This window comes from Crocodylus porosus, unplaced genomic scaffold (genome assembly GCF_001723895.1).
Source record: "Crocodylus porosus isolate Cpor-Errol unplaced genomic scaffold, CroPor_comp1, whole genome shotgun sequence".
Taxonomy (NCBI): Eukaryota; Metazoa; Chordata; order Crocodylia; family Crocodylidae; genus Crocodylus; species Crocodylus porosus.
Genome location: NW_017728906.1, coordinates 89,062,040 through 89,084,602, shown reverse-complemented (window position 1 = coordinate 89,084,602; position 22,563 = coordinate 89,062,040). Strand labels below are relative to the sequence as shown.

Genomic DNA, 22,563 nt, shown 5'->3' with positions numbered 1-22,563 from the left:
TCAGAAGTCATGTCCCCCAGCCCCTGAACCGATTTTGTTGCCCTCTGCTGGACTCTCTCCAACTTGTCTACATCCTTTGTGTAGTGGGGGCCCAAAACTGAACACAGTACTCCAGATGTGGCCTCACCAATGCTGAATGGAGGGAAATAATCATTTCCCTTGACCTGCTGTCAACACACCTACCAATGCAGCCCAGGATGCCATTAGCCTTCTTGGCAACAAGGGCATACTCTTGGGTCATATTCAGCTTATTGTCCACTGTAACCCTCAGGTCCTTTTCTGCAGAGTTGCTGGCCAGCCAGTCAGCCCCCAACCTGTACTGGTACATGGGATTGTTCTGTCCTCAGTGCAGGACTTTGCAGTTGTTCTTGTTGAACCTTTGTGAGATTACTTTGGGCCCAGTGCTCCAATCTGCGTAGGTCACTCTGAGTGTTAGCCCTACCCTCCAGCATATCTATTACTACCCTCAGTTTGGTATCATCTGCAAGCTTTATGAGGGTGCACTTTTTCATCTTCCAGGTCGTTGATGAAGACATTGAACAAAACCAGCCCCAGGACCAACCCCTGGGGCTCTCCACTTGATGCTGGCTGCCAACTAGACTGCCAGTGTCTCTGCACACTTCTCCCTACTCTTGGATTTCATCCGTTATCTTAAATAACCAATATAATAAAAATTAGGATGTATGACAATTTAGATATGAAGCCTTAGTTTCTGATTTGTTGGATTAAAGACCTTTTTTACTGTTTCAAGTGTTCAGCACTGTTTAAGACTATGACAGACTTCATAAATATGTGCAGTCTTTTAAATTAATCAATTAGAGGCACTACATTGGAAACAGTTGCAAGGTCATGTCCAGGGATCCTGGTTTTCCCTGATTAAACCCCGGCCCCCCTCCAATTTTCAGATTTAAAAAATAACCCAAAATCCACTTTTTCTGTGATTAAAATGAAATGCTGTGTGTGTGTGTGTGTATACACATACAACTGGCATTTTTATTTTAATCATGAAAAAAGTGGATTTTGGGTTAACTTTTTAAATCTGAAAATTGGTTTTCTCCTGTTTAAAAAAAAAAAAAACCCCAAATCCCTGGTCATGTCATAGATCATATAATTCTGGGAATGGTCAAGATTGATTTTACTGTGTCTTGATCTTTTATCCTACAGTGCACAAATATGTTTTAAAGGTAGAGGTTTACAGATGCTTCAAGCCAAATATCAAGTAGTTCAATAGCAGAACAATAATTTTTAGTGAATTGAAACTGTTGGGGGGGGGGGGAAAAAGGAGGAAAGCCTTGTATATGAATAGAGAGAGGTAGTTATCCATGTTCACCTAAAGTTAGGCAGAAAGCAGGGCAGGGCAACATGGACATTTGTAAGTGACAGCCTAGTTCCTCAGACGCTACGAATGTGAATGGCATTTGTAATATCTGATGAAACAGGCCACCACCTACAAATGGTCATGCCTCTCTGAACAAGTTAGTCTATATGATGCCACCCTGTTCTGCCTTCTGACTCATGTGAGGACAGTAATAAATCGTTCTCTTGTGTGCTGTTTGAGTAGTAATGAAACTGATGAAGAGGATCTAGGAACTTACATGTTATAAACTTCTTTCTTTTTGCAATGCAGATATTTTGCCTTAGGACTCCTATATCACTACAATAGCCAGGATGCTGCAGCACTTCAGGTTAGAATACATTTTTTTAATTCATCCATAACCCACCCTAACATGTAACAAATCTCAGCCTCTACTTATAATTTATAGTGTCATATACCTGGAAAATTGACATGCAGACAGGAAAATAAGCTTCTGTGAAGCCTTAATTCCTGGAACTTGTTACAGTATTAAAAGTATGAAACCTTTAAGCGATTTTCTTTTTTTTTAGGTGGCTGTCATCAGAACCCCCTAGGTTCATGGGTATAGCAATTACAAATGTTTATACCCCAGTTACTTCTAGGAATAATAGAAACTTAACATTCCATTAATGTTTGGCCTTCGTGTTTGACCTATGTAATCTTAACTAGAATTAAAAAGGGTTGCATTTATTATGAATAATGGGGGGAAGGGTGGTTTAGCACCTTAAAAGAATATTAAACCTCTGTGTTTCAGGTGTTAAGCTCTAACCCGGAGATGTTGGGGGACCAGTCCTCAGGTCAGATAAATCACCCACCATAGATAAAGGTGGTAAATATTGGAGCATACTTTAATCATAATTTATTATCTTGTTTCAGTTATGGGTGAAAATAGTGAATGGAGATGTTCAAGACCCTACACGTTCAGACCTCTATGAGTATATAGTCGACTTCCTTACTTTCTGCTCAGACCAAGAACTAGTGTGGAAGTATGCTGAATGGGTGCTACTGAAAAATGAAGAGGTTTGTGGTTCACTCTCGCATAAAATGGGGCAAGGTTGCTGGATAGCAATCAAAATAATTTAACTAAAAACTACTGGTAGTTGGGTGGTTTTAAACTATCTGTTGGTATTGCACAAGTCCATGAAAAACTTATTCCTGTATGCTGAAAGGGAATTGGCTGTGTGTCTTTAAGCAACAACACTCAATTCCTGCATTAGAATGGAGGCACAGGGATGCTCAAATGGCTCCAGGGACTGTGCTTCCTTTCTGGCTGCATGCAGAATGGACAAAGTCCACTCCTCAGTGTCACTCGTCCTCTCATTGCAGCTCCACAGCCTGGTCACAGCCACAGCCCTTTTGCATGCATTCAGCTTTGGTGAGCCTGTGCTATGACAGGTTAAGTTCTAGAAAAATTCTCTCCCTTCATTTCATCTTTCCAAAATTTAAGATGCTGGTATTTGAGGGTATGTGGTGTACAGGAGACCCTTGCCATTTGCAGGAGATCCGTTCTGGAGATCCCCACAAATGGCAAAATCTGCAAATACTGATGGGGCTCCCTGTCAGATCCCACAGCTCCCCACTGCTTCCCCCTGGCGAGAGGCTGGAAGCATGGGGCTCCCCCACAGCCCCTGGGGACCGACCATGGCTGTGCTCTGCCCGCCTGGCTCTGCTCTCCACTCCACTCTCTCCAGCTCTGCTCTCCTCTACCCCGTACAGTGCTCCATCCCTGCTTACGCAGAGGAAGGGGCTCGGTGCAGCGCCAGAGGGAGCCATGGTGGTGCTTGCCCCAACCCACCCCATTGGCAGGGCAATGGCAAATATTCAAATTCACAAATAGCAGGTTCATGAATAGTGAGGGTTTCCTGTACAAAGAAAATATGGTAGTTTTGCCTCATGTTAATTAGGACTCTTCTCTCATAAACTGAAACTTAGTCACCTCAGCATGTTAACAGTTGAGTGCTTTGTGTTCCTTTCTTTTAAAGGACTGCAGTTACGTATATACCTTGTGCATGAGGAGGTGAAGCAAATAGCTGTCATTCAGGACAGTGACAGTGCCGCTTCAGGAATTAGTATGAGTTTCTTCTGTCATACTGCCTCCTGATCCCAAGTGCATTATTTTTATACCTATTTGTGTATTTGCTTCCAATTATTTTTGTGTTAACTGACCACTTGGTGCTATAAATGAATAAGCTGTTTTCTGTGCCAAGTAGAATATTAGCAGTCTCATTAGTTGCTGGTAACATTTAAACTAAGACCTGGTTATTGCACAGGCTGCTTGGCATGCAGACTGAACAATTGCTGAATGCTGCTTGCACAGACTTTAACTGTTACTGTGTCATATCTGAAACCTAGTGTTTCATGCTCTGATTTGTAATCTTGTTTTTAGTCATTTGTTAAGGCCTCTTAATTGTGTGCATCAAAAGGCAAAGGTTTAGGGCTGAAAACATTCTGATCCATTAATCACTCCAGCAGAAAAATAAATACAAGAATAATCCTTTGTTTTTCTTTATGTAAGTGTTTATATTATAAAATGATTTTTTGAAATAGTTTCTATCACAAAAGGTTTGTATCTTTATAAGCCTCCGTGCTTGTGTACAGGCATCCCAAATGTCTAGCACCTTCTAAAGTTGCAGTCTAAGTCCCAAAATGCAACAAATCTTGTTTCAGGTTGGAGTACAGATTTTTACCAAAAGGCCTTTGGAAGAACAGCAGAAGAACACCTTTAATCCAGATGATGTCATCAGATGCCTTAACAAATACCCTAAGTCACTCGTTAAATATCTAGAGCATCTAGTGCTTGACAGCAAAATAGAGGTAAGTCTTTCAGAAAAGTCAAGGACACCTTGTGTCAGAACCTCACAAGGAGAGTCCGAAGTCCTTCTTGGTTTGAGTTCCAGATTGCTGGTAATTTGTCCAAAGTGCTGATAATTTGTATGATATTAAGCAGATCATTTAAGTACTCGGGTAGTTTCCATACCTGAGTAAAAATATTTGTCTTCCTGATTAGTGATATGCCTGTAGGAGAAAGTACTTTGAGATTTTCAGCTGGGAACATGTTATGGAGGGCTAAACCTGCTAATGATGCCCTTGTGCATTGTGCAGCAGATGTCTAAGAAGGTTAAACAAAATTGCTAGCAACAAAATAGGTAGGCAGCAATACTTTGTAACAAAGGTAATTTCCTAAACTGTTGTACATCTAATTCCATCTGGGGCAACTTCACAAGTGGGAATTAGTCAACAGCTTCTGGTGGCTTTTATCGGAGTAGTCATGACACTAAAAACACTCTTGAGTTGGCTACAGGAAGATGTAGCTTCCAGCAGTGGACTTGCAGCCATAAGAATTACAGAGCTAAAATAATCCTCCCATATGCCAGCTCATAAAAAGCAAGAGTTGAATGGTAATTTTGTTGCCCTTTGGTATTAATAGTTCAGTTTGGAAGCAGTTTTGTTCTTTTTTAGCCTTATGTGATAAGTCATGGGAATGAGCTATTTAAGTAATTGAGCAACCTTCATCTGTAGAATCTGAAAACACATTAGAAACTTTACACAAGAGCTGTTTACCTACCATTGATCAGCAAATGGTTAGAAAACACAGAAGCTGTATATCAGTACATAATAGTAGAGTTTTAAGTGAAACAAAATTTTGGAGGTAGCTAAGAGATGTTTCCCTGAGTCAGAGTGGAAATGTCTTGAGCCAGATAATGGAGGAAAGAAAAGGTATTGAGAGAACCCGAGTTATGACTTGACAGCACTTCTTTCCCTGTCATGCATGCATTCAAGCAATAACAACATGCATTATCAGAGCAGGCGCTTGAGGTTCATGATTTCTCTTTTCTCCATCGCCGAAATTACTAGGATTAGTGACAGCTTGACTACATAAATGAGCACACTGGAACTTGTACTCTTTTGATTTCCCTTGAATTTTTCTAGGCAAATAGTTGCCATTAGTATAAATTCAGTAGAATGATGCAACAATTTGCACATTAGAAGAGAGAATTTGAATTTCTCCAGACTTTCTTAAATAGCTGTAATTGATTTATAACCTGAAGTTATTGTGGATGTGTCAAAGAAAATATCAGTGGCTGTAATCCAGAAAGATCAGACTTAAGTTTTGCTAAGTATAGTGGGATGGGATATTCCTTTATAATGCTACAAGTCATGCTGTTCTACAAATCTTTAGTGTATTGTCACCTTTATCTCTAGTATATGAGAAACAGGAAGGTCCATAGAACAAACATGAATGGGAAACTCATTCCCACAATTTAACAGCTTCACAAATTTGTTTAGACAAATTCAGGTAGGATAGGTCCATCAGTGTTTATTAAATATGATGGTAAAACTGCAACCTCCAAGGTAGAACTTTGTATGCGTCAATGCTGGAATCTAAGGCAAGAGGAGCATAGGACAGATCAATCTGGATCAGCTCCGCATAAATACTGTTCCCATTAGTGTCTTCTCTGCCACTGAGAGATGCAGAATACTGGGCCAGATGGACTTACGGTCTTAAGGCATCTTTTATGTGCTTGTGACAAAAACAGGATAAAACTGTTCACTTGACAATGAAGGCAGGTATAAGAGGATTCAATAGAAATATGTTAAACTTCTGGTATCAGAGAGGTCAGCTGAGAGCTCATTTTTATGTATAGGCCAAAAGCAAGGGAGTAGTCCAGTCAAACTGGAAGGCAGCAAAAGCAGAGTTGATGAAAGGGAGTTCTTTCATATATTACACAACTGACCTGTAGTGCTTATGGCTGCACAGTATCACTGAAACCAAGAGTACTTTGAAGCATGAGCCATCTGCATGTCAGACAGCATATAGAATTTGATAAGGCATTGACTTTAAAGGGACAAAAGGCTTCAGGACTTTACCAGTCTTCTAGAGTGCATACCTTAAGTATCTGACTTATTTGATCACTGTTTACAGCATGCTTCAATATACTTTCCATCTGGCATTTAAATTACTGAAATACTCAATAAAGACTACTTGGTGAGCTGGAGAGTGGTATGCTGGAGTCTTGGAGTTAGACGTGTTGAATTTCCTCCTTTTTCCCTGCAGAAGGAGAAGTACCATACTCATTTAGCTGTGCTGTATTTGGATGAAACACTTCGACTAAAATCTGTGGCTACAGACAGTTGTGCAGAACTGAATGGAGTGCAGACTAAACTACGCAGTCTCCTTCAGAAATCTGACCTCTACCGGGTTCATTTTATTTTGGGTAAGCTTGTTTTCTATATTATATATCAAATGCGTTTTGTCTTTTGTCAGCTTCTGCGGAAGCAAAGGATTGGTGGAGCTTACCGGGGTGTGGCGGCAGAGCTGGCAGCCCACCTCCACCCCGTGCAGAAAACTGCAGGGGGGCACATGCCCCCCATGCCTCCCCAGGGGTGTGTGCAGTGGTAGGGAGCTGGTGCCCCCTCACCAGCCCCTTTGTATTCCAGACAAGCTGCCCACTGCTCCATCCCGCACCCCACCTCACCCCAGCTGGGCAGTGCCTGCCCCACTTCCTCCATCACTGGGGGGGGGCCCTCGATCTGTGCCCCACACCCAAAAAAGACCAAACAACTTACCAGCCTGATGTTGCAAGTTGTGGGAGTTCATATTGGCTATCAGAGTGGTATCGGCTGATGTGGCTGGTTAAGAATCGGCCATCGGTATCTGGCAGAAAAATCTTTATTGGTGCACCTACAAACTGATATTAAGAAGGAAAAGCTCCAAGGCCTGCTGGTCTCAAGAAGGTGACCTTTACCCTACCCTTATTTATAATGTACCCATTCTATAGCAAACAGAGGCCAGATTTTAGGTGTCTTGCTCATGTGTTAAACACAGTATTTGATCTCTGCTTAGCATCTTATTGAACATGTACTACAGAAGAAAAGAAAACATCTGATTAGTTAAAACCAAAAAAAAGTGTTTTTTTTAATGGGACCTTGCTGCTCTACTTGCAGTGTATGAGTTTTTCCATCTGTAAGAACCAGAAATGATGTTGGATACAATGGAGTTTGGCTAACTTGAGGTAATCTAGTATTTCCCCCCCAGAACTTGCAGATCTGTTGCCCAGTTTTACCTGGTTAATTCTGTTCCTTTGGCATTTTAATGTCTGTTTAGTGAGAGCACTTCTGGTAATGTTCTTGGGCTTTCATGCCAAATATCAGGCTGATTTTTTTTTTTTCTTTCTTTAGCCGTATTAATGTTACAAATAATTCACATCCTATCTAATGGAGAGAGTTTCATGTGAAGCCAAGCAATAATAATTAACCAAAACAGTTATCATTCAGTTCTTGGAGCAGTTAGTTAATGCTATGGTGAAAGGTCTTGGGGATAAGAAGAGAATAGTTTGTGGGGCATGGAAAGGTGATGCATCTTCAGAAAGTCTTTGGAAAATTATCCATTTTGAGGAGAAACACGGTTTGTTAGTAACTAAAATCCCCTGCCCTTATCAGTGTGTACGTAGAGCAGACATTAAAGACTTTACTATCTAGATTCTCCGTTGAACTGAGCAGCATCTTAAATTGATTTTTCTTTGACAGAAAAAATTAAGGGCACAGATCTTCACATGGAAAACGCAATTTTATATGGAAAACTGGAGGAACATGACAAAGCTTTGCATATCCTGGTCCATGAATTAAAGGACTTTCCTGCTGCTGAAGACTACTGCATGTGGAGCTCTGAGAGTAAAAATCTAGCCTACAGGCAGAGGCTTTTCCATATGCTGCTCTCAGTGTATCTGAATCCAGGCCCTTCAGACTGTGAGCTAGTTGTGGCTGCAGTAGATCTCTTGAATAATCACGCAGCTGAATTTGATGCAGCTCAAGTCTTGCAGCTTGTGCCTGACAATTGGTCGCTGCAGCTCCTCTCTCCATTCCTGACTGGAGCAATGAGGCAAAGCATCCACACAAAAAGAATGACCCAGATTGCACTTGGCTTGGCAGAGGCTGAAAACTTCATCTATAAACACGAGAAGGTGGGTGTAGTTGTTTTCTTTGATTAAACTGGAACACGTAGTTGTCCTTTACCTACAAAAGTTGTGTATTTTTGCTCCTAAAGGAAAAATCCTTTCTTTATATTTCCTAATATCTCTTCCTCCGTGTGGCTCTTCCTTTCTCAAATGTTTGATCTTTTTATGCAGTGTTTAAATTGTGAACATACCGTAGCAAAAGCCCTCTGCCATTTTCCCTTTTAAAAGGAGGTGGCAGCAGTCCAGTGTTGAGTAATAGCTTAGGTATATTGTTTGTTACAAATGAAAATCAGTGGAATTTTGTGGAGGCTTGGGTGAAGCTTGCTAGTCAAAAACTGAGGTTCACGTAATGAGAATTTTGCTGTGATCAGGACTGAGATGTATTTGACAGTTGGATGGAGAAGTTTTGTATTGCATTTGCCTGTACAGCTCTCTACTCAATCCCACTGGATTTACTTCTCTAAGCACTGTGTTTACTAAGAAAGCGTCCATGCATAATCCCAGGCTACATTACTTATATCTTCAAATAGGCCCATAAGTCCTATTTAATTAAGGAAGCTGACAAACTCAACATTTGGTATCTGCCTCAGGTAAGAATCCATGGGCTAACCTGTTTTTCTTGAGCATGCAGCTGGTATGTACTTGAAAAAGTGTATATACATTTCCAGAAGTTGCATGGAATATATACAAAGTGTTATCTTTAAAAAAGATTCAGGGATTTGGGGGTGGGGGGAGTGATCTCTTACTGGATCAACTAAAATAAAGTTGGAAAAGATTTTGAATACAAGACATGGTGATGCAGAAAACTTTATCCCAGCCATACAGCATGTCTGATTTAAATAAATAAATAAAAGATCACCCCCCAAAAAATCCTTGCCCCTCACAATTCCTGGACGATTGCCGCTACAACATTTAAAGATGACGGTGTTAGACCAAATAAACATTTTATTTAGGAGGGAAAAGTTGTAGCAATTGGATGTAAATATGGAAACTAGTTCAAGTTAAAAACACTAGGTAGCTGGGTCTTGTAATCCTAAGCAAGGAGCTAGATCTGTGTACTTAACAGTTGAAATAATGTAAATATAAACAGGTTTTGTAATGGGTATGATGGCTGTCCTTTTGTAGCAGAGTGCCACTTCCCCTTCCTGTTGCAGTGACACTGGATTCATGTTTGTTTCCCTTGTTTTGTAGGCTAAACTAAAAGGAAGATCTATTATTCTCTCTGACAAGAAGCTCTGCCAGGTGTGCCAAAGTCCTTTCTGTGAGCCTGCCTTTGTGAGATACCCAAACGGTGGTATGGTTCACACCCACTGTGCTGCAAACAACAGACTTGTAAACGCTAACATGACCCATCGTTTTTCCAGCCCCAGCAGTCAGACTTGAAAAATGTTTCAGGTTTCATTAGTTTCCATTACTTAGTCTGTGGAAAACCTGCTGAATAAAGAACAAAGTGCAGCTACTTTAGGTATAATTCAAATGAACAAATTGCTGTAGGGCTAATGGGAAGACTTCAATAAATGTGAAATATGGCCACCAAACTGCTGATTCTATGAATGTAGACAGCAAAGAAAATTAGCTAGCAGAAATGGAGATGTGCAAGAAGGGTTCCGCTCTGTATAGTAATAAACACACTTAAATGAGCCTTTTCTTCATAATAAGGATGAATATGGGAGCGGGGAGGGGGAGATGCTTCATTCTTAAAGAGACTTAAATTTGCACTGAATGTAACGTTCATAAATCTGATGTGAAGGGGGCTCTTTGACCCAGGAGTTGGAACATCTGTCTCTGAAATGCTACCTGAAGAGACTGACATGACACAGCTTAACCCCAAGAAAATGCATATCTGTTTTACAGGCTGCATTATGTCCTCATCAGAGCTGAACTCCTGTTCCACAACACTGGATTATGAACCTGTTCTATGCTCTACAAAATTGTTGGCTTTTGATGCACTTTTGTCTATCCCCTTTCTCTGTTGTACAGCTCTCATCAAACGGATTTTAAGCACCGTCCTGTTAGTTTCTACTTTTGTTGCATTTAATGTAATAAACTCAGTGGAAACTGATAGCTTCTATCATATATAACTGTGTTTGAAAAGAATAGAAATGAAACGGTCGGATATAGTTTGGTCAGACTGTAGTCACTTTGTGGGGGAAGAGGTTTTAATAACTTTAATACTAGAATTATTTATTAATATACAACAATACTGTACACACAGTTTAATAAATCAGTGAATTTTATTTGGAGGATAAACATATAACCAAATAATCCAATGATATGAGGTTACGTTATGTCAGCTGCAACATAACCTTAGATGGCAGAGACTTCATTGGCACACTGAGTAAGATTCAGTGTGTGTGAATGTATTTATGTGAACAAGATTATAGATCATGGAAAAAAGTGGAGAGATTGTGAAGAAGTCAATAATAGCACATTAAGGTGCTAATAGATTTGGTGTCACTGAGTGAATGGGCTTATAAATAAGTGTTCTCTGACACTTACAAAATAACTCATTTACTGACCCCATAAATACTAGTCAAAACTTAATGACTTTATAAGCAGCTTGAGAGTTTGGAAGAGGCAACTTTTACACAAGATGATTAGATATAAATATATTTCTAAAACTTTAAGCCAAAGAAACCAAAAATATTGCCCTTAATTACACAAAACTGTAATATGACAGAATCTTGAACAATACAGGCTGAAAGTGTTGGTATGACTAGGTTGATTCAGAATCAGAGTGAGATTTTCAGCACAAATACTACTTCTGCACAACATTTTGTATATACAAAAATCTCAAACTGTATAGACTTTTATAATGTCTGAAATCTGATCATAGACTGGGTGCAGAAGGATAAATTCTCAACCTTCCTGTCTTTTTAAAAAAATGTTTTTCAGTTGTTGGGCTCCACTGGGGGATGATACAACTTCTTTTTATCTTCAAGCAAAAGTTCTTTGGGTCTGTCTTAAGCTTCTTCCTGATCAAGATCAGAAAATGTAGCAGTTAGTTTTCTGGCTTGGATTCTTAGCCTGCATACCTCTGTAAGGGTTTTCTGTAGTGCTTCTGCTGGATTGGATTGTTCCTGAAGCATGTAGGCTAAACTAATTCAGTCTGTGATATCATCACAAAAATAAAAGGATTTAAGCATTTCTTCTTCTTTTGTGTCAATTTCAAGAATTCTTACATGAAGTCTTCAGATACTACTTCCCAGCAGCTCCATTTTATTTTTTTTATTTTTTGCCTGATCCTGTATTGGCTCTGCTTTACATCTGGTTTAATGTTGGTCCCTTAATTTTTTGTACTCATTCTGTAACTACACTTCTTGAATTGTATCAAATCCATCATGTTTGATATACAAAATAATTGAGGATGAAATGGAGAATGTGTAAAAAAAAAAAAAAAAAAAAAAATCATGGTACTGACATGTCAAAGTGGCAATATTATCTTTTACAATGATTTGACTGGGTGTTCGTTGATGTGAATGATAGCATGCGATTTGTATGAAACACTATTTATGGCTGTTTCCCAGCAGTGTAAACAAATACAAAGTTTATACACTATGCTGACCTTTTTGTTTTTTCATTAAGGTACCTCCTTATTAAAAGGAAGCTGGCTATGACTTAAAAAATAAATTCAAAAGACTCTACTGTTCAGACACCAAGGTAGCTCTTAGTGCTTTGCTCTGTGTCATGAAGTGGAGCAGTGGGTCCTCTGACAACAGACTAAGGCATATTTGTGCCCATTTATGGAAGACCTTAACTGTGGGGTCACTCAGTGTCTGGCCTTCTCTCTTCGGATAATGTCAAATATTAAATATATTACAATGCATCTCAAATCAATTTGATGCTGCCATTGCATGTGTATAAGATGAAAATAAAACATTTATACCAAAAAAGTGTGTAGTAACTTAAGCTGCAAGTGTGGAGACCAAAAAAAAAATGTAGTTTTCTTTAGCAGAAGGCAAATTCCTCTTCCTCTTAACTCACCTAGAAGTGCAGTCCAAAAAACCCAAACAAATGAATATTGTCATGTTAAATCCTACTTCTGTATCACTCCTTACCACTGTATGCACTTGAGCTGAACTTGGGACTAGTTTAATGTTGGCTACTTTGTGTATTTATTTATTTATTGGCAGATTTACTGTTTCCTATAAAATTTTGCCCTGCTCTACATCTTGAATTTCCTTCCTTGTTTCTAGTCACCAGATTATTCTCTGGCTTTAACTTGTAGAAGGGTTCAGTTCTAGTTTGGTACATCACTTTTAATAGCCCTTGTGACTTCAGTAGTGCTTGCAGATTACTTGGAAAACTTACTGGCTGTTATCATTTTAAAAGACTAACTCTCTTGTAGGGAACAGAACAGCAGGGAGTTGACTCAGCTCCCCAGGTATCTGGGCAGGGCAGAGAGGGAGTAGCCAGTACGTGCATAGGAGAAAGCAAGTGTTGGCTCAAACCTAGATGGAGCAGAGGTACTTCATACTGTCTCTTCATAACCCCATGTATCAACTCTAGAGTTGATAAGAAAAACGCTTCTCCAGCCAGAAGGAATTTCTAATTAAGCTTTTACTGTAGTGATCTTACACGACTCCCCAGCATCTCTTTCCCTTCCATTTTTCCTGCTTTCATCCTCTTTATAATTCAACAGATCTATTCCTTTAAAATATATTTTCTGGCTCAGCCATACAGCACAAAAATTAAAATGGTTCCTTAAGTTACCAAGTAATGTATATGATATACATGAGAGGCTTTCATATAAAACTTCAAGAACGAACTCCAAGTAACCTATGAGCAAACTCCTAGATTTCATAGACATTAGGGGCTGGAAGGCACCTTGTGAGATCATAAAGTCCAGCCCGCCAAGTATTTAGTAAAAGGACCTGATCGTGACACCCTTATTCATCACTTTTTGTGCTGCTTATTGTAAGTACAAAGTGCAGTTTCATACACACACATGCACACTTTAACATTTCTGGAATTTACGGGGTGGGAGGGAATGTGTCTGCAGCCATCTACTACTTGGTTGTGACCAATGTGTACCAAAGCCTTGCTTAAGCTGGCATTAGTTTGAAACATAGTATTATAGAAGTTTAGGGTTGGAAGAGACCTAATTCTGTCATCTGCCACTACTGAGAACAGTCTAGCTCCATCCCCTTTGGACCCCTCTTCAGGTAGTTGAACACTGCTGTTTAATCCTTCCTCAGTCTTCCATTTTCCAGACTACAATTCCCTCAGCCTCTCCTCAGAAGTCACGTGCCCCAGCCCTTGAAACATTTTTGTTGCCCTCTGCTAAATGCTCTCCAATTTGTCCACATCCTTCCTATAGTGGGCCCCAAAAAGTGGATACTGCTCTAGATGTGGCTTCACTAGGCTACATAGTGCGGAAGAATCATTTCCCTAGATTGGCTGGCAACATGCCTACTAATGCAGCCCAGTATGCCATTGGCCTTCTTGACAACAAGGGTGCACTGTTGGTTCATACTTGGCTTCTTGTCCATCTTATTGTCCACCAGGTCCTTTTCTGCAGGGCTGCTGCTTAGCCATTTGGTCCCCAGCCTGTACTGGTGCATGGGATTGTTCTGTACTAAGTGCAGGACTTTGCACCCGTCTGTATTGAACCTTGAGAGATTTATTTTGGTCCAATCCTCCAATTTGTCTTAAGTCGCTCTGAATCCTATCCCTACCCTCAAGCATATCTATTACTCCCCCCCAGCTTGGTGTCATCTGCAAAGTTGCTGAGGGCATACTCCATACCATCTTTTCTCTGATTCCTCTTTCCTGTTCTCTGTTCCCCAAAAAGCTTGTCCCAGTTATCTTGTTCTAATTTTACTCTTTCCTTTTTCCTTCTCTGAAGCAAAAAAAGGAAGGCGAATTTGGAGACAAACACAGAATTGAATGTCAGATTTTAGAATGTATATTTATGCAAAATTACATTTGTATTTTTTTAATGCTACGTTCATCTACACTGGATGGACATAAGCCTTGAGAACTGTAGATGAACTCCCAGCTCTGTCTTCATTACAATATCCTATTTGGTTATATCAGTTCCATAACATAAATGTATCTACCCATTATAGTGAGGGACAAAATTAAATTATAAAGAAAAGATATTTTTACACATGCTCTTAGAGCAGCTGTAATTAAAATGCTTGCACCTGTGCTTCAAAATGGTGGTGGGGGCACTTTAAACCTTCTTGAATGCTTAGTTAAAGAACCCCCACCACAATTTGAAGTGTGGGGATGCTGATACATGAGACCCTCGGGCTGCTGGAGTGCATTAATTAGCATGCTCCGGCAGGCTCAATTGAGTCTCCTCCAAAGCTGCAAATACAGCATGTCAGAGCAGCCTCCCCATGCATCTACGGGCACTGAAAGTCTTAGGCAGCTAATACAGTTTTAAAGCCTAACTCTGAATCAATGCTCATAAAGACTTTACAACAGAAACTTTCATCAGTCTGTTATCATAACTATATATTTTTAAAAGCCTCCTTTTTATACAATATTACAGCAAAACCAAGTGAAAAAGATTTCTTGTGCTCTCCTATTTTTTATCGTTCTTGAACATTGAGCGTATCTGTGGTGGGAAGAGCAGCATATACATCTAAATAAATATCCTGAATTAGTGTTTCTCAAACTTTCCAAATTTGTTGTGCTGTTATTTCAATTCATATTTTGGATAATGACGGGGGGAAACATGAAACAGTCACTACCAGCAGTTTGTAACTACCCCAACAAGATATATAGAGCTGTTTCAGTTGAAAGGTTTTCCTTTCTTTCTTCCATTTATGTTTCCCCTTTCTGATTCCTGCCTTTTTGCATACTCTAGAAGTTTGCTCTGTACCCTATGTTAAAAGTTACTGCCTTATCTTCTCTACCATCTTACATGTTTAACATTATAGGCAATAATGAGTATAGTTGCCTATAAATTACTAGTGTAAAGTTTTTTATGTTACTAAAGAACAGTTTGTTTCTGAACTGTAAGAAACTGGCTTATGCCCTGTGAATGCTAATTATGAAATGTGCTGCTACTTCCGAAGCCAGAGAAGGAAAGAAGTTAATGATTTGCTATATTTACAGCTAACTATACAACTAAATACCCCTGCATTAAACTTGCTCCTATGGTAACTTTTTACACTTGCTGTTCTGGTTTTTGAGTTCTTATTTGTTACATCAGTGAACGTATACAGCTGTATGTGGAATGTATAAATATGTTGATTTTAATAAAAACAAACAAACAACACTTAATTACTCTTGTAAATTAATTTGTCAATGACTGCATGCCCTGGTCTATGTCCACTAAATGGAGGGAATGGGTATAAGGAGAGTGGGTTTTGGTAGCAAGTAGTTAAGCTGGGTTTCCAAGTGAGGCAGTCAAATGATAAAAATGCACTACAGTGAAGCCTCATAAATTGGTTCTTTTTGTACACAAACTGCAGGCAATTTGGAAAGAAGTTTATCACTTATCTGAGTAATTTTGGGGATTTAGTTGGGAGTTACCAGTGGGTTCTAGACTTGATATTTATATGACTGACTATACAAACTCATCCCTGGTGTGACAGGAGTTATGCTCTTATACCAGGATTGAGCTGGTATAAGAGTCTGTTGAGCTAAACTGGCCTAACAGACAGATGAAAAAATTAATCCCAGCTGAAAGGAGCATTGAGTAGAGTAATATTGTCTTTGCCATGGTTTGGAAGTATTGGGAGCATCAAAATAACAAGAACCCCTTGCAGACATTGTTATAGTGGCATAATTGGAATCTGAGGAATTTGATGCCCAAAAATTATGTGTCCTACCATGCCAGATGTGCATGACAAGATCCACGGCTTTTGGGACAGGGCTTAAAAATACAGATCCCAATTGTTCCATTGCTGGAACAATCCTGGAGATTGGGTGCGGGAAGCTGTTTCCTGGACTCAGTGACTGTCCTGAGCCAATGCTGAAAATCAGTTGATTGTCAGCATGGCCTGGGACATCCCTGGGCCCAAGCCCAGACCTGGACCCAGTGCCAACAGTCAGTTGACTGTTGGCATTCACTGGGACAACCCTGGGTCTGGAGATATATGTCATGTGTTTAATGTTGTGCCATACAAGTCAGCCACACAAAGGGTATTTATACACGTGCTCTGGGAGGTGGTGTGTGTGGGGGGGAGGCACTTTAACTAGAACTTCTCTGAGAGCCACTGTAATTAAAGCACCCAGAGTATCACATGTATCAATGTCCCTTTGGTGAAAAATGGCAGCGGGGGTGCTTAAACAAAAACTTGTTGAATGAGCTTTAGTTAAAGTACCGCCACAATTTTTCAGCATGGGGTTGCTGATACACATGTTGTCAGAGTCTACTGGAGTGCAGTAATTACCATGCTCCAGCCGACTCAATCACAGCACATAATTACAGCAGCCTTAATGCACACATATAGGCACCCACTGATGTTCCACAATCCATTTTATGTGAAATTTCTTTGTGGCTGGTTTACCATGTTCTGCTGCCATGAAGCAAATGAACGTGTGCCATGTTGCAATTTATGGTATGATTAACAGGTACCAAAAATGCAACATCTGCCAGGACCCTTGCAGCCATAAAGCCCCCAATCTTAGTTGATATTAAAAGTTATTTAAGTGTTAATCAGCCCAATCAGGCAGCAAGTACATTTTTTAAGTCACAGAATTAAAATATTTGATTTCTCGAGCATCTCTATTATGTTTTTCATGATGTCATGTGAGCCTTTAGTCCCTATATTTATAGCTTTTTGAGGGTATTGACCCAAACTGATTTGACGATAGCAGTGTATTGTGACTTCTAAGTAGGTTAACTTGTACTTTTCTAAGGGATGGTGGCCTCTTATTTGCTTATTTGTGGGAGCTGCCCAGTTACTGCTGGATAACAGAACTTGGTGATGATGTTTTATTAGTGAAAAACCATTGATACTTGTGCCCAACTGTTTTGTCATTCAGGGTGTTTTGAAGGCAGCCCTTTCATCTTGAATGCTGGGGTAAGCAGTGATGGCTACAGAATCATATTTAGAGGTTTGCTTATGGGAACTGGCATGTAGGTAAAGTAGATATGCATTAGAACAATGATCTAGGGCAATGGCAAGGGTTAACTGATTTCTAAAAAGCCTGTTTTGTGACAGAGTTTTCTTAAGGCCTACTGCATCTGACACAGGCAAGTAGCAAACAGACACAGGCTGGGAAATTGAAGACTTGTACTACACTGTTCTGTAACATGAGATAAGGTGGCACCAGGTCACAGTGCCCTTGGGATTTTCAGTTTTGGGGAACAGACTAAATTAGGAGAAGACCGGCAAAGGCCCAAATTAGGATGTGTGCATGTGTTGGGTTTGTGAAACAAAGGGACGTGCTGACAGGACAGAATGTGGACAGTATCACAACCACAGACAGACCAATCACTGAGGCCCCAAAGTTGAAGTGTCATCACAAACAGGAAAAGATACAAAGGAGGGATTTCAGAGCAGAAAATGTCCTCGAGAGGGGAACCTGAGGCTACCATGGACAGAGGGCATACCACCAGCTCATCTCACTGACAGCCAAGAAAGAACCTCAGAGTGAAGCTCACATACTGGCCAGATGTACCTTGACTTTGATGACAGCTCTCTAGGACTGCTAGATATAGAATTGCTTGCATTGTTCTTATCTGTTTCACTGTAACAGTAAAATTCACCTGTTATTGAATGGAGAGGCTGTGGTCAGTCTGAGGGTTTTGGGTCCACCCCAAGCAAGGTATCTGGGTCATAAATCCTGCAACAACAGCAGTGTTATGAGACTTGTGACTTGTTGTGAGACTTGTTATGAGAGGCAAACTTTAATAGTTTGCCTTAAGGTGTTGTTTAAACCAGTGCACAAAGTTGTTCATCACTCTATTTCAGTCTAGGTTAAAATGATTAAGAATCTGTTTTATGCTATACCAGAACAAGGATGCCTACATCAGAGCTGCCTATACACATGCTTATTGGCGCTCTAATTAGAACATGTCAGAGCAGACTGGATTAATCGATGAATTGGGTCTGCTATGCATTCTAACTAGAATGCCCCAGTGTCACCACAGCGTGCATTAAGCCCCTGCATGTTTTAAAATGGCTGCAGGGCATTTTATCTCAGCCTTATCAAATGAGGCTTAGATAAAGCATCCTGCATCCATTTTTAAACTCCTGGGGGCTTAATACATGTGATGGTGAGGTGTTTTAATTAGACCTGCTCTCTAGGAACCACTCTAATTAAAACACCCCTCCCTTTGCCCCTGAATACATGTATAGGCAAGAATTTGAAGCAGTTTAAATCAACTTAAACGTGGATTTAAATTAACAAAAATTTCTCAGGTAGACAAGGTCTTAAATATGTGACATCAGTTGCAAACCGATGTAGGTTTCCCTGTGGATAAGGCAGTAAAAGGACATTGAAGCAGAAGAAAGATAAATGCCATCATGCATGAGACTGACCTCTTTCTTCCCATTTAAATCTAAGAGCTTTTAAAAGAAAAACCTAATTATATGTCCTGAGGTAAAGAAGGACCATTGCTTTCATGCAGCAAAAGGACATGTGCATCCAATGAAAATCAAAGGCAACAAATCTAAAACTGATGAGAAGGAAATCCTTTTTGAGTATGTGCATTTACAATTAGGAATCTGTTGCCAGAAGATAACATCAAGAGTCTTATAAGAATCCATAAAAGGGACTGAGTAATTAAATGGATATGATTATAGAACCACAGAAATTCTATAACCAGGGGCCCCATATGGCATGTGGAAGCTGGCAGTGAGCTGGGAAGCAAGCTTGGCTCCCTAGCTGCTGCTACTTAGTTATTTACTGGTACTACAAGGAAAGATTTTTATTTTGTGCTGCCTTTCAAAATGTATTATAGTCCAGGGCACATAAGAAAATATAATACAGCCCTGTATGCCTTGACTTTTTTCTCAGGAAGAGCACACAGTTGTCTCACATTCAGTTTGTGATCTGCTATGATCCCCAGTACCTTTTCTGCTGTACTGGAGCCTCACCTAGTCCAGGGGTGCTCACTTGCCAGCCCACACGCCAAATACAGTCCATGGAGCCTTTACATCTGGCCTGCAGGGCTCCCCATTAGTCAGGAAATTTGGTGGTGGGAAAGCAGTGTCCATTAATACAGCCACACCCTCCCTGCAAACTCCCCAAACACCAAGACCTGTGTGCCTAGTCAGAGCCAGGCTGGGCCCCCTTCCTTGTGTAGGGCCAGGCCATACCCTCTTTCCCCCTGCAAGGCTAGGTCAGGGCTGGGTCAAGCCCCCTCCTCCCCATAGGGCTGGAATGGGGCCAAGCCATGCCCCCTTCACTCCCTTGGCTGGGTCACATCCCTTCCTCCCCCTCTCAGGCCAAGCTGTCCCTGCATCCCTCCATGTAGCCAGGTGGTACTAACCACAATGGCAGTGTATCAGAACTACCATCATCCAGCCTGCAGTCAGACCAGGCACTGCCCATCAGGCCCACTAGGGAAAAAAGTTGAGCACCACTGGCCTAGTCTGTATTTGTGCATGTAATTGTTCTATCCTAAGTGCAGAACTTCCTATATGTTATTGTTGAATTTCATGTGATTACTTTTGGATCACTTCTTCAGTTTATTGAGGGCCATAAACAGGTGTTTATTACTCAGAAATTTCCACAGGTATAAAACTTTCCAGGAGAGGGAGTGTACAGATGTTCTGCCTACAGCTGCCCCCTTTCATCCTGGAATGGTCTGGGAAGGGAGGGGAAAAGCCCTTCCTCTCCACCACCCTGTCCCCCAAAGGACCCAGTCTGGGAAGCAGGAAGCTCCTTGGCTCTTCACCATGTCTCAGGGATCAGAGTAGAGGGAGAAGTGGGGCAATTCTCCACTTGCTTCTTACTTCAGGACTCCAGTATAAGAAGCAGGTAGGGTGCAGTGCTGCTGCTGCTGTTTCTGCTCTTGGGCACCAGGAGTTGTGAGTGGAGTGAGCCCCATGGCATAGAGGGCACCTAGGACTCCAGGGTGAGGAGGGGTGGGTGTTTTACCCTGCTACCTTTTTAAATCACCATCCCCACTGCCCAGCTAGGTGGCATCGGTAGCAGCAGATCTAACAAAGCCCTTCCCACCTCTTACTATTAGCTGAATACAGGTTATTCAGAATTCTGCCTTACTTTGTGGTTCCATTACATCTTCCTGTGCAACTTCTGGTATTGGTCACTGTCTGAGGCAACAGACTAGACTAGACAGATCATTTACCTTGTTTGGTACTGTAATTCCCATGCTTACAATAATTCTAATGATTGCCTCTCTCCGCTTATTTTATTTTAAGATGTTCTGGACTATGAGACTCTCTGAAGTTTCATGTTTGCTTGCTCCTTTGCTTGAACTGTACAGTTTATGGGCTTGGTATATCTGATCTGCTCCATCTTTCATCTAGTATGCAATACAAACACGCAATACAATCATTTTATTGACCAGTATGAATTAGAAATATAAAGGGATCTACAAAATATTAATATGGTGTTAAAAAACTGCAGAATCTAGAGGACTGTCCAGCTTTGTTTCCTTTTACGTAAGACTGAAATGGTAGCAACAGACTCTATTGAAGTTAAGGTCCTTTTGGAATGTAAAAGCTATGTACTCCTGAGTATTTCCAGCTCTCTGAACCTGCTGTGCTGACAATGTTTGCTCTTCAAAAAGCTCTTCTCTGCCCAGTGGGAGTCTGTCAAACTAATGCAGCTTTTCTGTGTTGACTAATGAGCATCTAGAATTCAACATATCCATTTGAAAAGTTTTCAGGAAGTCGATCCATGACATGTTAGTTCCCCATCTGGTTGCTCGCAAGCAAATATCTTCTGCTACCAATTTAAGCCGAAATAGTTGGAGTCTTTGCTTTGTTCTTGAAGGTCCTAAATTTGTTACTTCAATGACTCACTGCAGGGGGGCGGGGGGAGGGAAGAGGCAGCGGATGCTATATTGGTGAAAGTGGCTTGTGATCCTAAATATAAAATACTTTGCTACCACCTAGGAATGAACAACACAACTGCAGTTGCATTACATCCTATGCATGACTATTTTGAAAACTGCCATCCAAAATTAAGGGTACTGTAGCATCGATTTAATAGCATGATCCATGGCCCATATGCTCACACGATGACATTAGGCAGAGATGTTGCTTTCAGTGCCTTGAAATGATCGATGATGTGATATGACAGTCACATTCCTTGTGATAAGTGATTTTTGTGCATTTGGAAAATACCACAGGTTACTAAGCCATTAGTTAATCTGTTTTTCTTATCTGGTTTTGAGTTACTGTTGTTGCACTATCTAGACCAGTGTTTCTCAACCTTTTAAGTAGCAAGTACCCCTTAACTTCTGGAAATATTAATAAGTACCCCAACACTTAATTTTCCAGGGGATTTTACATTTACAGACTAACGTGTGCCACGTGTTGGAAGAAGGGCTGTGTATATAAGGCCGTGATATGACAGATGCTTGACCTGGTGTGGTTAGGATTGCCACCTTTTACACCAGGGGTGGACAACTCAAGTATGTACCTGGCCTAGAGGTGATGTTGGCCAAAGCTAGGAGGGCTTTGCGCAGCATGCCAAATTATTACTGGGGAATTTAAAGCGCCACACAATGCACAGCACACCAAATTTTTTGCCATAGTTTTGAGAGGAGGAAGGGGCAAGAGAGGAAAAAAGGGTCAGAGAGAGTGAAAGGAAAAGAGGGCAAGAGAAAGAGAGTGTTGGGATACCCACATACCCCCTGCCTGTGTCTTGCGTACCCCCAGGGGTATGCATACCACAGGTCGAGAAACTATGATCTAGACCTCATATGGCCATGCAAAATACTATCATTGTATGTGCATCAAAATATACAACCAGGACTGTTTGGCCAAAAACATATTTTTTATACCATTTTGCTAGGTACCTTTTTTCATTTTAGCTCAGTGCTCAGAATGTGTCTATGATCCCTTGTTCAATGAAGTCTGGGAAATACAGATTACTCCCTACATTTCTCCCAAATTCTAGTTATAATTTAGGCTACTAGAGTTTAAATATTTATTTTTAAGAGAAACTTAATTGAATATTTCATTTATTGTACAGCTTCCTTGACATCAGACCTTGCCACCTCAGTATTTCAGTTGTGCATAATTTATAATAACTTGTGTATCAAACCTTCTTTGCTGAACAGTCCCATTTTAACAGCTTTTTTATCTGTTGATTTTTAGGTTCTATCTTTTCTAGGTCCTTGGTATGGTATGGATACTTACTGCA

The 22,563-nt window shown here is 40.5% G+C and overlaps 1 protein-coding gene across 1 annotated transcript in view; it reads left to right on the top strand.

Moving 5' to 3' along the window:
* The window catches only part of TGFBRAP1 (transforming growth factor beta receptor associated protein 1), a 42,748-nt gene extending 30,880 nt beyond the window's left edge, over window positions 1–11,868 (top strand). Inside the window, exons 7-12 of the mRNA XM_019529575.1 lie at window positions 1,628–1,685; window positions 2,231–2,374; window positions 4,022–4,168; window positions 6,411–6,570; window positions 7,883–8,316; window positions 9,502–11,868. Coding sequence (XP_019385120.1) covers window positions 1,628–1,685; window positions 2,231–2,374; window positions 4,022–4,168; window positions 6,411–6,570; window positions 7,883–8,316; window positions 9,502–9,693 — 1,135 coding nt within the window. The 3' untranslated portion in view covers window positions 9,694–11,868. The remainder of the gene's footprint in view (window positions 1–1,627; window positions 1,686–2,230; window positions 2,375–4,021; window positions 4,169–6,410; window positions 6,571–7,882; window positions 8,317–9,501) is intronic.
* Window positions 11,869–22,563: the final 10,695 nt, after the last annotated feature.